The following is a 16,624-nucleotide window of genomic DNA, read 5'->3' as shown; positions in this document are numbered from 1 at the left end:
AACAGATCAGGCAATAATTGAAATAACAATTGCTCGATGAATAGTTTGTTGTATGTCATCAGAGTTGTGAAACTCTGCCATGCAGAAAAGTAACATCTTTATCGTGTCAGTTACAGGCCTGCCAGCACTCACTAGTGTTGCTGTGAATGTTTTCTTATGGACTGCAATGCTCACTAAATGACTCCGGTGTGGTGCGGAGATGCATTGCTGACTTAATGTCTTTTCTTACTGGGCTCTGTGGGGAAATTATCCAGAAAAATCAAACTGATAAATTGACGCATGTCTATATTTAAGCTTCATAACAAAATCATAATAGTCTGACGCATGTTAGCTGCCTCCTCCGCTTGTTTATTTGCAGCTAGTTAACCAGGCTAAAAGGTTCAAGGGATAGCTTTGTTTTTTTTGATTTAGACAACAGGTCCTTTTACAGCATTTGTAAGTCGCTAAAAATAAGATTAGCTTAGTTACTGAATTCATGTAGGATCAAGCAGCAATGGCACCCAAAACACGGGAAATACCTGTTTACATACATTTAATTTTGTAGCACACAAATTTAATTCTCTGATATGTAACCAGAATTTTCTTTTAAGATCTACTTTCCTATACTGCATATCAGCAAACTACAGACAGCTGAAGTTTGTGTTTAGTATGTGAATACCCAATACAGCCCAATACTTTACTTGTGAGCTTATGGATATTACAACAAAACAAACTTAGTATTGACCTGGGGGACACAACATGGGAAGATCGCTGATGTTGCTCTCCATGTCCTGGATTTGTAAATACGTACCTTTGGTAACATGGTAGCATTCTTACTATGAAAACTGATAATACTGTTGTGCTATTTATGAATATTAATAAATAAAAATGCCAAAAAAGGACAAATTTGGAAGGGACTCTTTAAAACTAACATATACAAACCAGTGTGTACAGTGCAGATTTAACTAGACTTTGTTTTGCATATTGCATTTCCTCAAATAAAATAACTGCAGCCAGTTAAAAGCTGTGTCTCTAATAATAATAAACACTTGGGAAGTGGTTGATGCAAACAAATTAAAGCCAGACAAAATGAATGTTTGTTCATGTCTGTGTCAGTTTAAGTAAACTGTGAGAACATGGGTGCAGCAGTTTCTGGGTTGCTCTCTGGCAAAAGTAAGATCTCTACAGAGATCCAAACTGATCTTTATTATGTGTGACTTACTGCGCTCTGCAGTTTTATCAGTACATGCATTAACTTTACCAAAGCAAATGGAAAGTTTTTTAGTGAAATATACTACTTATTAAAAAAAACCTTAAAAACAAATACAGGCCTGCCTTTGATCCAAGCCCTGGTTACTACTTCCTTCTGATAACTTGTGAAGACCCTTCTTCTGTCATAAAATAAAAAGTTATTGCTTCAACACAGCTTTTCTCTACTTTGTTGTTATAACTAAGCTTTATTGGAGCTTTTCTAGTACTTATATTTAATTTAAGCTCTATGAACGAACCCTAATAAGTAAGACGTTTATGTTCTGGGAGTTTTCATGTAGGATAGCATGTTTAAACTTGAACAAGAGTGCCACAGTCACCATTTTTTGCCCAATTTATGTATTAATTAAGTAAAAATTGGATTTCAGACAGTTCATTATCAATTGAAAAATGGCTCATTTACTGCAGGGTTTGCACTTAGTTTTTCTCCCCAATTCTCACTCAGTGAAATATTTAATCTGCCCAGGGGATCTGAAAGGCTTACATATAGTTTTATGTATCAGTGTGAATGTGAAGCAGAGCATAAACGGATGAGATTCTCGAAATTAAAATCATTAAGGGTTTACATAAACGAACACAAAACAGATAAAGCTGATCTGATGTTTGCAAATGTGCTTCAGCATATTCAGTTGTGATTCATTATTAATCTGCCCCACTCGCAAATATAAAGAAAAGGTATGAAAAGAGATAAAAAAAAAAACAACATTTCGTTAAATATGGACAATAGCATCTTGTTTTTTTATTTTATTTTACAAGTTATTTTATGTAATAAATTCAGAACAGATATATCTCAAGTCTTCAGTTCAGGCTGTTGTATTATTCACAGTGTATATTTTACTGTTCCACTAAAAAACTCTTATTTTTTTAGAGATTTCACATGAGGGGATTTGAAGACTCAGACACAAATAGACACGAGTGCAGTTATACTGCGTGGTGAGCTCAGCCTCATTGTACTGTAGGAAAAGCGAGAGGGAGGATAATTGAAAGTCGTCAGAGGAAACACCAAAGCCAAGTAATAATAACTCTGGTGAGCCAAAGAGGAAATGAAGAGAGGCCTCATCTTTGGAATGGACAGTGGAGGGCGTGCTGCAGTGCTGAATGTCATTATACTGACTGACTGCTGACAGGTAGTCCATTACCCAAGATGCACAGAGGATGAGGTGAAACCTCGCTCTGACAGGAAATGCAACGGGAGAGCCTGGAATTAGTTAGGAGGGGTGGCATCAAAAGAAAAACTAAATTGGAATGTGATGCGTTGTTTATACCGAAGCCTTTGTTGTGATTTACGCATTTTAATTCTGTAGTCTGGGACTGACACACAGGACTTATTGACCTGGGAAATGAAACAGACTACACAGAAATGTTTGGCAGTCCATGGTCACTAAAAAAGTTCAAAATCTGCAGTCAGCTGAAATGAGACCTTGACAGGTGATTTATATTTTATTCAGTCAGCATTAAAAAAAATAGTACGTGAGCATTAGAGTGAAGTGGGAGCATGCAAGAGTACCCTTTCAAGTAAACCTCGCAGGATGGTATGCTGAAATAAAACATGCAGCACATTATGTACATTATGCAACTGACATCCACTGGGGTTTGGGTGTATTTTAGCTCCATGCTAAAGCACGTATGATATGTGTTATGGTTTTATGGTTTTTCTGTTATGCACTTTTTTCATTTCATGGTGCTAAAAGTGGCAAAACAATTCATAGAAAGAGGTGGATGTTGCTCCAATGTCACCATAAGCCTGTATCTAACCCCAAATGTTACGGAATCAGTCTATAACTGACTGTGCCTGGTCACTGATGACCTTGTACTGTGACACATCTCTTTGCAGTATGGAACTTGACCTTGAACCTTTCTATCTATTCTATTTCTATATAAAACAAGGTTGTCAGGACAAAATGTTGTCCTGCAGCAACTATGTTAATATTTGTTTACTCATTTTTTAGTTTTGATTTTTGCCAGTTTATCTCAAATAATTGCCATTTTTCATATTGCCGATTGCAAGTAATTGCCAACTGGACTCCGTTTAGCTGCAGACTGATTCCTACTGATTCTTAGTGCTCTCTTGATGTACCAAAGTTGCTTTAAAGACAGCAACTGACTGCGAGTGGTCTTCAAAGGCAATGAGATCACAAGTTCGTTTCACAATGTCTTGTTAATATTTTTTCCAAGTATGACTGTGTCATAATAGGTTAAAAAGCACTCGCACAAAGTTAACATGCTAATTCAAATGGTGATGTTGAACTTGCAATTTTCATGCCTCTGATAAAGACTAAGGTGTCTAGGTCTGGCACAAGGTTGTGCCATTATCTACTTGTAGCAGGGTAGTGGCCAAGCCACATTACTACAGCTACACTCCATGAGACTAAAAGTGTCACAAAACCCCAAAATATGTCAAAATAGAATCTCAGTATGACCCACACTTTGAGAGCGAATGACATACTGCCAATGTGCAAGCCTAAGAACCACAGAGCAATGAAAATACATGTGCACAGCAGGTTTTAGTGCCTCAACCTGCTATGTTAGGACACAAAGTTACTCCAATCACATTACAGTAATCCAAAGCATTACTGTAAAAACAAATCAAGTAATCATATTAGCCAGTAATCCCTCACTTATCCCTTTCCGACACACTCACCCATTCAAACCTTCAACTGGTACCGCAAGTTCTTCAATTATCTGCACGATGAGTACTCAGATAAAACAAAATCAAGGGTAATGTTTTTTCTGTGCACTTTGGCTACAATCAGCTGACTTCAGCTGATGTAGTAGGGGAAGAAAAATAGCAGAGCGGTGTCCAGCTTTCATTTTTCGCACAGTACTTTCGACAGCATGCTGTCAAAGTGAGCAGTGAAGAACTCAGACTGATGTCAGAGTATATGCTGACCCCAGCCAAGCATCTAAAGCTTCATTTTCAACAGGCAACAAAAGCAGTTACGGCACCTGTTCCTATCACAGAATCACTGTGGCCGTAACATTTTTCTTTGAAGTGCTGCATTTTAACTTTGCCCTCGGCTTTGTGTGAATTCTTAAACACTTACAAAAAGACCTTGTGTGTGTATGTGTCCTCATTAGGATAGGCCAGGATGCCAGTGTGTGGAACAAGGCTCATATTGTTAAACGGCAATTGTGTGCCAATGCATCTCAGGTGGTTATGCGAAATAACACAAAATTAATGTGATGAGTGGTGTTTCTAATTAATTTCTACAGGTATAATTAAGTAACATAGCATTTTAACCTTTAAAAAGTAACGAGTTATGTGTAATGCATTACTTTTTGGTGTAATAACCCCGATCTGTTAATGCTCCTAACAAGAATCACTTTGCAAGATGAAAAATTAGGCTCAAGGATACCCAAGGTAGCGTAAGTGTAATGTCAAGGGGTTCTGAACAAGCATCCAAGTGTGACGAGCTGGGTGTCACCATTATGGTGACCCCTGGTATTCCAGCAGAAGCCAAAATACACCTTGGGCATATCTCTGAGAGACCAGCAGCTTTAAAAAACAAAAAAAACAAAAAACAAAACCTGGAAGAATCTGAGCACTGGGAATGAAAACAGGCTGCCTTCTGACCTGAAACCGCAACACTTCAGAACGGGGGTATCAAATATAAGGCCCAGGGGCCAGAATCGGCCTAGCAAAGCCTCCAATCTGACCCACTGGAAGGGTTTGGAAAATGTTATGGAGGGCATACATTTTAGACTTTTAGATGTGTTTTCATAAGTTTTACAGCTTCCTCCAGTCATACTGCACCAACGTAAATAATTAGATAAACCATTATGAATTTATTTGGAATTAACAGTCGCAATGAGCTAACAGAACTTTTTCTGTAATTTTACATGTGTATTTCTTACAATTTAAGCCCAAAGCAGCGTTTCATTATCATGTAGAAAAACTGAGATATATTGTTGAAATTACACTTCTTTTTTAAAATTAAAATATCTCAGGGATTAAATGTGTGATTAAACTTCTTTACGCTGACAGAAATAGGAGTTTCACTGGTCCGTCCCACTTAAGATCAAAGTGGGCTGTGCATGGCCCACAGTGTGAAACGAGTTTGACTTCTCTGCTGTAGAAGAACAAAGAATAAAGTCTCATTAGCTCTCGGTACTACGCTGAGTTTCTCTGAGACTTGGTTTAAACCTTTCTTGATCTTGCGAACATCAAATTTTGTGAATGGCACATCTGACCATGCAAGAGAATTTTATTAAGAAAAAGGTTTAGTCGCTTACTTCTGTGGTTATTTTTAATTGCCTCAGCACATCAGTGAGCACCATGTAAGAGTGAATGCTTCTGTATCTAAGCCTCTTTCATTCTGTGATACTATGAGAAACCTATCAAGATATCTTATTTCCCAGGCTCCTCATTTTAACGGGCTTATTGTGAAACAAAACTCACAACGTCAAACAAAACTCACTTTTACACTTAAAGCAAAACTGAGACTGAGGTCGTTAAGCTGTCACAGGGATTGTCTGAATATAAAAGTAAGGATGGAGATGTGCACTTTGCCATCTTCACACTGAAATATTCTGCAAAATATAACGCCAGCTGTTAAATTATTAAAATTACATTTCACTGTTGTGCTCCAGAGCTGAAAAGCCAAGGTAAGACACCCCGGAGTAAAAGTAATTCCTACTTTTTTGGAGCCCCAAAACAAGGGAGCAAGATGAATGAGGTTTACAAAGTTGAGGCTGCTTCCAGCTGTGCGTCACCTTTCAAATTTTGTTTGTACTTCACAAAGTGATGCATGTGCCTCATTTTTTTCTGCTGTATTCAACCTCTCTTTCAAACAGACAGTTCAGTTCTCATTACATCTGTATTACTCACAGAGATGATGTCACATGAAATGCAGGAGTGAAGAATTCACCTCGCTGTGCTTCATCTTCTGCAGAATTGTGCAGCGCTCCTGTGATGAAGGTAAGCGCTCTGAGAGGTATGTGACCTCTTTGTTAGGGTGATGAATAAAGGCATCTGTGTTTACCATTGATGCACATGCTCAGCATCGGTTTATGTGCTTTTATCTGCTGCGCAGCACTGACCAAGTTACTTAAAAGTACAATAATAATAATAACAGATCATAGGCCCACATCATAATTATGGACTATGAAAGCATTAATTAATGCCCTTTGCTACAGTTCAAATAATGCTCAGCTGATATATTAACAGAGAGCTAATATCTGCTGATATTGGCATATATTCTTTGAATGCCACAAACACAGCTGTAAATGAGTAATCCATGACTGGTTGCCCCTTCCTGAGTCTGGTTCTGCTGGACGTTACTACCTTCAAAAAGGCTAAAAAAAAAAACTACATACAGCAGATGAACAGTTTCCTTAAGAAACAGAAAAAATTCCAGCAAACACCTGACGCAGGATCTGAGAGATGTATCTGGCCCTTCAGTTGATCCATCTACTGTTCACTGAGGCCACATCAGAAATCATCTCAGTGGAAGGGCGGCTGTCAAGTCATTCTTAAGGAGAGAAAACAAGGATAAAAGGCTGAGATATGTACACAAGAACTGGACTGAAAATGTGGAGCGATGAATCCAAATTTTTTGAAACTTTTGGTTCAAATCATCATCAATGTGTATGTAGAAGGTCAGGAGAGAGGTACAACAGTGAGTGTCTATGACCATCTGTAATACACAGTGGAGGCTCTGTCTTGGTTTTAGTTGCATTTCAGTTATTTGTGTTGGAGATCTTGTCAAAATCCATAAAATTATGAACACAGAAAAGGACCATTGATTGATTCACCATGCAATACCATCTAGAAAACATCTGATTGCCATTAGCTTCCTTTTTCAGCATGACAATGATCCCAAACACACTGCCAATGCAGTAAAGCATACCTGGATAGAAAAACACACAATGAAGCACTATCAGTCATGGATTGGCCTCCCTAGAGCCAGAAACATCCAAAGGAGAGCTTTGAATGTCATTCAAGAAACCGGTAGAATTATTCCTGAAGACTACTTAAGGAAATGACAAGAAACCTGCCTAAAAGAGTTCAGACTGTGCTGAAGAACAGAGGTGGTCACACCAAAAGTGGAGCTTCAATTGAGCTTAGAATTGCACAAACTCTGTTTTATACTTTATTTCCATGTATGTTTGCACAAATTTCAATAAATTGTTGCAGCTATTTCATTTTCCATTTGTACGTGGTAAATGGTGGAGCTCAAACTCTAGTGGGGAACCAAAATATCTTAATTTAAGACTAAACTAATATGTTGTTGAATTGTTGCCCTCTTTTTGCCCTTTAGAAACGTTGCCAAGCCCACAGTATTTATTTTACCAAATTAACTACAAAATATAGCAATTATGAGGAGCCATGAGGTCACTTGTAAGTCATGTTTGTTTGGATTGTTTATAACATTTATAAAGACATCATGTCTCAAGAGAAGATACTACAGGCTTATTTTCAGTTTTTTATGTTTATTCTAGGATTCTATTAAAGTAGCTTTGCGTGATTTCAGAGTTCAAAATAACCCTCATTTATCTCAAACTGGGCCTTTAAGCCCCCTTAAATATAGAGATGGTTTAAACAGCAGGTGGGTAGGGTCAGATCTATAAGCCTGAGCTGACCACAGACCAGGCAGGGATATTCATTCTCAGTGACATCACACAGAGACAAAAACAGGCAAAAAAAGAGCTTTGGTGATTACTTTTACATGCACGGACCTCATTACTTGAAACGTGTTTAATATGAGCATCCACAAATGAAAAACATAACAGGGCCCCCTTTTGAAAGCTGGACACAGTTCATTAAACTAAATTGTGTCAAATATGTTCAAACTACTCTTTCCAGTAAGTTCCAATAAGGAAAACTGGGGGGGGGGGGGGGGGGGGGGGGGGGGGACGACACCATTTTAAGCAAACACTAAAAACTTCAATGGAACAACAATAAAGTGTTATCAATAGATGCTCAGGTGCAAAGAGCTTGTTATGATTGCCTGCCGAGTGGGTGCAAGCTAATTGCTCGATGTCAAGCTGTAGAGAGGATAGTGGAGTGTCAAATGCTCTTCAGGTGCAAATTTTCGCTCTGTTGCTATGTGCCATGGATATTACTGTGTGGCTGCTGAGGGCAATGTGCGAGGGTGGACTATAAATTCCTCAGAACTATGAAAGAAAGTTGCTCTGAAAACAATATATACACATTTGTACATAGGCACGAATGGGTAGTAGGGAACATAATAGCCTGTATTATTTGAAAATTAAGGTTAAATTTGACTTAATTAAGTGACTTCAATCCAGTAATCAATAAAGCAGTGCTGTTTTTGTCCCTTATGTTTTCTAACTGAATATATGGCTATTTAAGGAGTTGAACCTTTTGTGTATGATGGCCTTAATCATTTGGTTCAACATCATTTCCTCTCTTAGATGGATACAGCCATTTTTTCCCAGTCTGGAGTGGAAGAGTGGGCTCGTGTAGAGCTCAGCTCATACTTTATGGGATAAATTGGGGCGCCAATGCAAGCCAGGTTTTATCGCCCAAAATCAACACTGAGCCTCACAAATGCTGTTGGAGCTGAATGGGAGCAAATCCTCGAAAGCAGGCTCCAAGAATCTTGTGGGAAGCATTCCCATAAGTGTAGGCGCTGCTATATCAGCAGATTAATTCTCATGGTTTTGGAATGAAATCATATTAGGGTAGCACTTTCGGGTGTCTACTTGGGGATAAACCTATCCTACATCCTTGAGGGAGCACCAATATTCTTTGGATGTCTCCCAATCCCAATATCTCTTTGAACTTTACCTGTGCCATGTGACTATGGGGTCCGGAGATCCAGAAGTGATGCAAGTAAAGGTGACAGATTCCTGGTAGTCAGCTGTGGCATTGAAGGACTGCTGGAACACTGACAACACTGGAGGGACTGCAGACACACACAAAAAAAAGAAAAAAAGGAAATAACACATGGCGCTATTAGATCCTGAGAGTTAATCAAATCAATCCGGACTGAAAGCTAAAATTGGACTATAATCTAGCAAAACGTTCAGTATTCATAATGCTACATGGTGCAGGATTTTCACAAGAAGCAAATAAAAGACTTTCATGAGGATTGAATTGGCCTTGCGAGTGGCCTGTATGCAAGCGCTGGAAAAACGCTACTTCTGCTGGTAATCCCGTGGGGATTTCAAATAACATTTTGACCCAGCTTTGGTAAAAAAAACCCACAAAGGAACCGAATACACTGACGTGAGGCCATTATTCTATTGTGTGCCTCAGAAATGCTCCGTTAAATCTATATAAACAATGGCAAGACAGAAAATGTGTTTCAACATGAAAAAAAAAACAGCTGTGAAAACTAACGCTTTCCTTTTGTGAATAAACTATTCCTGTCAAGCGCTCGAGCTCTGACAATTGTTCCTCTTGTCAGGCCAATTTCTGCAGAATCAAAAGCAGAAGTGCTTTGCTGCCCTGATTTTATAGGTCTGTGGTTTGATGGACATGCAAATGCAAACTCTTTTTTTAGGGCTACAAATGACTCGTATTTATTTACGCAGTGCTTCTTTCACTTTTCTTGCAATCAAAGTGAAATACGACAAGGACGCCCTTTGACAAATCTTTAAAATGTCTTCACAAATCATATTTACATATTTTTTGTTCATCTCCTATGGTTTATGTATTTTTTTAAAGCACCTGGATCTTGATTTCTAATAAGAGTTTTCAGATGTATTTTTTGGGCCACCTGACACCACTAAATTCAAGAGAAAGGAGAAACTGGGACTCATATATATACAAAACAGATGGATAAATAGAACCAGAGGCCTGAAGATTGATGCATTTGACTTTGGAGTGAACATTTATTTGCTTCAGTGCCCATACAACAGAAAAGCTTGGACATCAGAATCAAGAATGAACAGATGTGTCCAACATGATTTCATTTTACCGATAACAATGTTTCAAACAGTCACGATGGTACCGTACCTCATTTCACTGTATATAACCCTCATCTGCATGATGTAAGAGACTGCATCAGTCTCTTACATCATTGTGAAGGAATTTTGGTCCAATCCTCTTTAGAGCATTTATTCATACAAAATGTATTATTCAGGTCATTTAGATTTGTAGGTGGTCTTTTATTTACTTCTTTAGGTCCCACCACAGCATTTCACTTAGGTTAAAGTCTGGACTTTCAGTTTCAACCATTTTATTGTAGATTTGCTGCTCTGCTTAGCATCATTGCACTGCTGTGTGACCTAATTTGAGCCAAGATTTAGATTCACATTTGACTCTAGAATACGTTGGTATACAGAGGAGTTCATGCCCAGGGTGCCCAGGTGCTGTGGCTACTAAATAAGCATTAATCATCCACCACTGTGCTTGACAGCAGCTATGACGTGTTTGGTTTTCACCTAAGTGGCCAAACATCTCCACTTTGGTTCCGTCTGTCCAAAGGACATTGCTCCAGAAGTCTTGTGGTTTGTTTAGATAAAGCAAACCTGACCCATGCTTCATGTTCTTTGTAGCATTCCAGGCAAACCACACTTATTCAGCCTTTTTCTAATGCTACTGTTATGAACTTTAACATCACAACAACGTGTTAACTGGGAGCTGTAGTCTGAGTTGTAGCTCTTGTGTGGGGAGGAATTGTAATTGTCTTTGTCACTGCAGAACGATGGACTTTAAATGCACTCATAATTCTTCCCTGACTGATAGGCAGCAATAATTCCTTCTCTAAGGTCAATACTGATGTCTTTCCTCCTCAGCACTGTGTTAGCACACACCTGTAAGCTACACGTGTGCACCCTCTGCAAACGTTCTGCTTTTATAGAGGTGCTCACACGTGCTGATGATCAATTAATTAATTAACTGCTACCTATCCTCATAATTTCAATGGAAGCAGTAAAGGTGTACTTAGTTTTTCACTGTAGCTTGCCATCGCCAGTGTATGAATGTGTGTGTGAATGGGTGAATGACTGAATGTAGTGTGAAGCGCTTTGGGGTCCTTAGGGACTAGAAAAGCGCTATACAAATGCAGGCCATTTACCATTTTACCATTTCACAGGACTTCAAAGATTCTATTACTCTCAGTCATATATTTTTGCACAAACCATACCAAACTACTAGAAGTTCCCTTTAAATTCCTCTTTGTTTTTGCATGTTTTGCCACTGCATGTACTCTCCTTTGCTAAAATATGCGGTTATATCTGTCTAACTAACTGACATGCATCAGTCAGTGTCCACGTAAATGCGGCACGCTTTGCTAATCTTCCACAAGCAGCTGCATTGGCATGCTGGTAAACAGCAGAGGCCTTGATGACTTTATCAAGAGTATATGGTGAGCGCTGTCGGGAACATGTAGTGTGCCCCTGTCATGCAATCACCTGAGGGCTGTCATCTTGTCATTCAGTGAAAGGAGAGCGGAGGAAGAGCAGGCTTTTCTTCGTCACAAGGGAATGACAGCTTCATGGTGCAAGCATGTTTATCAGGCATCTCAATCCGTTTCACAAGCCTGTATTTACGCTGTACTTTGACTACCACTGTAACTGCTCCGCTGTGGTCCTGACTAGTCACAGTAAGTGATTAATCATGTCTGGAGCAGCTTATTGGAGCTTTGGAACATTTACTCCTCTATTTTGCTTCTGCTGGGCAGTTGACGACTATAGGTGAAAATCAATTAAGTGCACTACCTGAAATCCACTGAGTTAGAATAAGTGAACCAGTGAGTTGCAGTACTGTTGTTGATGTCTGTGGTTTAAGCTTTGAATTCAGGTCCATGAACCACCTAAAGTATCTTTGTGGCCTTTTGTTGTATTGTTTGTATAGTATTTATGGGTTTGTGTTTTCTACTTCTTTTTATTTTTATTTCATTTTGACTTTATGTTTTGAATTTAGTTTAGTTTCCAAATTAAATTTTCTTATTTCAATTCAGTGTTTTTCAGAGTTATTGTATGGAGGGCATATGTCAGAGGCAGGACTGAGAAAAAACAGTAGGTAAAATCAGAGGTAACACAAAAAATAAACACAGAAACATCCACAGCCTTTTGAAAGCTGTTGACTCACAGGTTTGTTTCCATTCAGAGTCTCAATAAACATGTTTATCAATGTGTCATCAGTCAAGGTGTCATAAACTATACTACCTCTATCTTTTTATTTTAGTTTAATTCATTTTCCAACTCACAAAATTATTTCAGTTAATTTGCTTTTTTTTTTTTAGTCTAGCTTTTTTTTAATTTTTGGTTTAGTTTTAGGCAACTATAATGTAAATTCTTTCCTATCTATTATCAAATTATAAAGATACTTCATGCACCATGCATGAAGAAATGCATTGTGGGTAAGCAAAAGCACAGGCTGGAAGGATACTGGATCAATCCCATCACATCTGAAGGAGAAGATCAATGCTATCTCCACTTCTCTGTCTTCTCTTGATGAAAAGTCTGCTTTGCATGTTGAAAGGTCACCAAACTCCTCCTCCTTCTCTTTTTTCTCCCTTCTTTTCTAAACGAGGACCATCTAAAAGGTACGGGAGGAAAATAGTAAAAACGACTGAAGTCCAGACAACACGATGAGGACGTGCTATATTTATCAATTAGCCCACCAACTGCACCTACTGCATTTGCATAATTTCATCCGATTACAGCGTGAGCACAGTCGAGGTAAAGGAAATACTCGGTGTAATCATGTCCATCATGTGTTAACATCCAGATAACATCCAGCACACCTGGATACAGGCTGATGTGTAGGTTTAAATCAAGGTTTTAGCTTTATAGAAGCTAAATTTCGCTTCTTCCACAACGAGCTACCAAAATGAGGCATGTGCTGCCACCGGTGTGTTTACAAGATCTGGTCTGCTTGTAATTAGAAGGCATTAAATTAAAACAAACAAAATGCCCCAAATGCAGCAAATTAAAAACTGAAAATTTGTTCTGTGTGATCAAACATGCACTCATTCCAATTCTCTAATTCTACCGCCATCTCGATATTTGAGCAAGTTAATTTATTCTCTAAGAAGAGGATCAACAAAACATTAGACCAACGCTACCCACACAGAGGTGTTGGAGCACATGAATGATGAAATTGCTGAAAAATGGGGACGCTTGCTATTAGGATCCAAACAAAAACCTGCTTCACAGGTACTGCAACTGGCAGCTGCGAAAGAGATTTTTTTCCCTTTGATCACGTCTTGAAAGGTCTCACAAAAAAACAAGCTAAACGTGTTTTTAATATTCAAAAAATGTAAACAGCTCCTCAGTTGGGGGTTTTGGAAGTTATTGAGAGATAATGAAAGGAATTTGTTCTCCAAGTGATGACATCCAGAGGACACTTATTCCACCTAGATCTAACCCCCCCCAACAACTCAAAGATGAAATTAAATATTAAAAATAGCTTCAGGACTCATTAAACTGCTGCTTTTTGATGAAGAACAGCGGTAAAGCAGGTAGACTTGCCTTTTTAAAAAAAAAAACATACTGTGGATAGGGAATTCTAATCAAAACAAGGCATCAGTGCAGAAATGAAGCAATGCTTCTGTTCTGTAGTCTTTTTTTAAAGATCAGTTACACTAACAGCACCAGTGTGTATTACTATGAAGAAAAATACATCGGTACATCTACAGTTCCATAGTGTCTGATCTATGTGCTATCTCATGTTGTCTATGTACTGTTTCTCCTAAAAACAAAGAAAAAAATCAATGAAAATCTCCTTTTTTTTGTCTGTAAAATCAACACAATATGGAGTGCACGCACACACACATTTTAGGTGCAGAGAGCTTTTCAGGGATAAAAATGGCCTAAGCAATAATCAAACACTATGAGTCCTTTCCAATAGTTCTGACTCTGTGAGTGAGATGAGCAAGCATCTGGCTGACATGATAACCATTGATTTCCAAGCCAATAGATCTCTATTCTCCAGTGTGTGCCCTCCTCCCCTCTCTTTTCCTATGCAATACGCTCCCACATCAGCGGGCCTTGTTGAAACAGGCCTGTTAATGAGACAAACTGCCAAGCAAGGAGACTTCAAAAGAGCAAATCAGCAACAGGGTTTAAGCATCCAAAAAGAATCTGGCAAGCTTTATGAATTCTTCATGTATTAGTCATATGCTTGAAACTTCAGAGGCTTGGGCGAGATAATGCGAGGTTCACAGACATGCCCACCAATGTGAGAATACATGAAAACATATTTAAAGATGACTCATTTTAAATGCAGGAGCTGGAGGACTTGTTTTCTGTTAGCCCTCTAATTAGCTTCAATAAAGTCAGGATAGCCCGTGTTTAGAAGTTGTGAAATCTTCTTGGTTAATGTCATGACTCTATTACACCTACTACAAATTAAGTGAGTCAGTGTTTTGAGACGAGACCCCTGCTGGGTTCTCTATTCAGGATTTGTTTCGTTTTCTAGATTAACACACAAGTTGGAGCCAAACCAGCCCTGATTTACAACTGGGAATGTAATGTAACAGAGATGGGTATTTATATTCCCTTATTGCACGCGAAGCAGTTTTGATTGATGTTGCTGCAAAATCATGTAAGAGATCCTGAAGGACACAGCCAGTAGTTTCACTGACAGCTCAAAGGGAGAAAATTGTGGGGCTTCGTGTTTGAGTGAGCGAACCCACAATTAATTGGATTTGTTGAGGAAGAATGCAGGCAAAAAAAATCAGGAAGTTATTTCCATTTTACATCATCATCGGTTGCTATAGAAACTGGCTGCTGTGGCTATTGGGTCAGAGATGAATGAAAATCTGTGTTAAAGTGTTAAAAACGAATACAAGTGGCAGATGACAGTGCCGAACACTACAATCTGAACCAACTAATCCAAAAATTATTGGAAAGTGGAATTATTGGAAAGAAGTTTTTTGAAAATGTACTTATTTTCTTGCTGTGCATTTTGTAATTTATGGTTTATAAAAGTAGACACTAAATTCAGTGACTGAATGTGTTCACAGGTCACAAATCAAGCCAGAAGGGGGGTCATTGTCCCATAAACATGAATATATTTAAAATCATTTTTGAAGCTAGATGAGCTAGAGGAGGAACCATGCAGATTTCATCTTCAAACTTGACATCTGTCCCTCATATACATTCTACAGTCTGGCTCCAATCAAGGGCAACAAAATCTGTCTACCACAACCTATTAAGCTAACTAGCTTAGTAGCCCCTTAAAGCTACTTCCTTATTCATTAGAGCTCACCACAGTACATAGTTCCACATACACCTCCTCCTGTAGATTTATTCGCAGATTTGTGTTAGGTGAATGTGTTAACCACTACAATACAGGCCCGCTTTGTCGTGCTTATACTTACTGAACCTAGCAGTACTGGACTTTCTCTGGGTTTTAACATATTGTCTTAAATTTGTCTTAAGTTCACATAAGACCAGAGATGGGCAGTAATGCGTTACTTGTAACGTGTTACTGTAATCTGATTACTTTTTCAAGTAACGAGTAAAGTAAGGGATTACTATTGAAAAAACGGTAATTAGATTACCGTTACTTTCCCGTAGGAACGCTGCGTTACTGCGTTACTAAAACCGTGATTTTTTGCGAGAATGTCTCACGACAGTGACGTAAGCGAGTGCGCCGTTAGTAACAACAGTTGTGTGCAGATCAACAATGGATCACATATCGATTGTGGGAGAGAGTATGAGTGTGCAGTGTTTAAAGCGTGGAAGTACTGACCTTACTTTGAGTTTGAGTCCATAAAAAGTGACAAAAACATTAGCGTCCGTTGTGCGTGGGAACAAAACTTCTTTTTACAGCAAAAAAACCCCTAAACTTCCAAGCAAGCACCGAGTGCGCTACCACGTAATGGGAAACTCACAGAGAAAGTCGCGGATTTTTCAACTGACCGCGGCACACCTGCACCAGGGTAAACCTCCGCCTACCCCCAGTCCTGCTTTACAGGTGAAAATAGAGCAACAGAACCGCTGAGTGTTTGACTTTATTTATTTTCTGCTGTGTTTTACTTGCATCTATTTGAAAGAGTGAGTGTAAACACAAAAAATATTTTATGTGCTGGAATGTGCAGAAAATAGCTTTAAATGTTAAACTAATTTCTTCCAGTCAGAGAATGTTGGATATAATTACATTTTTGCTTGATGCATAAAGTTAAAAGATTAAAACTAATAAAACAAGTTTTAAAAATGGACTTTTCCATTTGATTACATTTTGTATGATGGATTATGTAGAAAAAGTAGAATTGGGCTGAAAGATCTATCGCTTTATCACCTATTCAGGTTGTAAATCGGGTTTTTAAAAAGTAACTAAGTAACTAAGTAATTAATTACTTTTGAAAATAAGTAATCAGTAAAGTAACGGGATTACTTTTGGGGGAAGTAATCAGTAATTAGTTACTGATTACTTTTTTTCAAGTAATTTGACCAACACTGCTTAAGACACATATTGTAACATTTAGTGTAAATAGATGGTGCAAACTTT

General features: G+C 38.4%; 1 protein-coding gene across 1 annotated transcript in view; it reads right to left on the bottom strand.

The window, feature by feature from the left end:
- Positions 1 to 16,624, bottom strand: part of ncam2a (neural cell adhesion molecule 2a) — a 460,352-nt gene that overhangs the window by 93,019 nt on the left and 350,709 nt on the right. The window contains exon 6 of the mRNA XM_085347241.1: positions 9,002 to 9,119. Coding sequence (XP_085203367.1) covers positions 9,002 to 9,119 — 118 coding nt within the window. The remainder of the gene's footprint in view (positions 1 to 9,001; positions 9,120 to 16,624) is intronic.

This window comes from Diplotaxodon limnothrissa, linkage group LG23, assembly GCF_057381915.1.
Source record: "Diplotaxodon limnothrissa isolate DT_005_m linkage group LG23, D_limnothrissa_male_GT1.1, whole genome shotgun sequence".
NCBI classification, from domain to species: domain Eukaryota; kingdom Metazoa; phylum Chordata; class Actinopteri; order Cichliformes; family Cichlidae; genus Diplotaxodon; species Diplotaxodon limnothrissa.
Note: the sequence above shows the minus strand (reverse complement) of the source record. Positions and strands in the feature narration are given on the sequence as shown.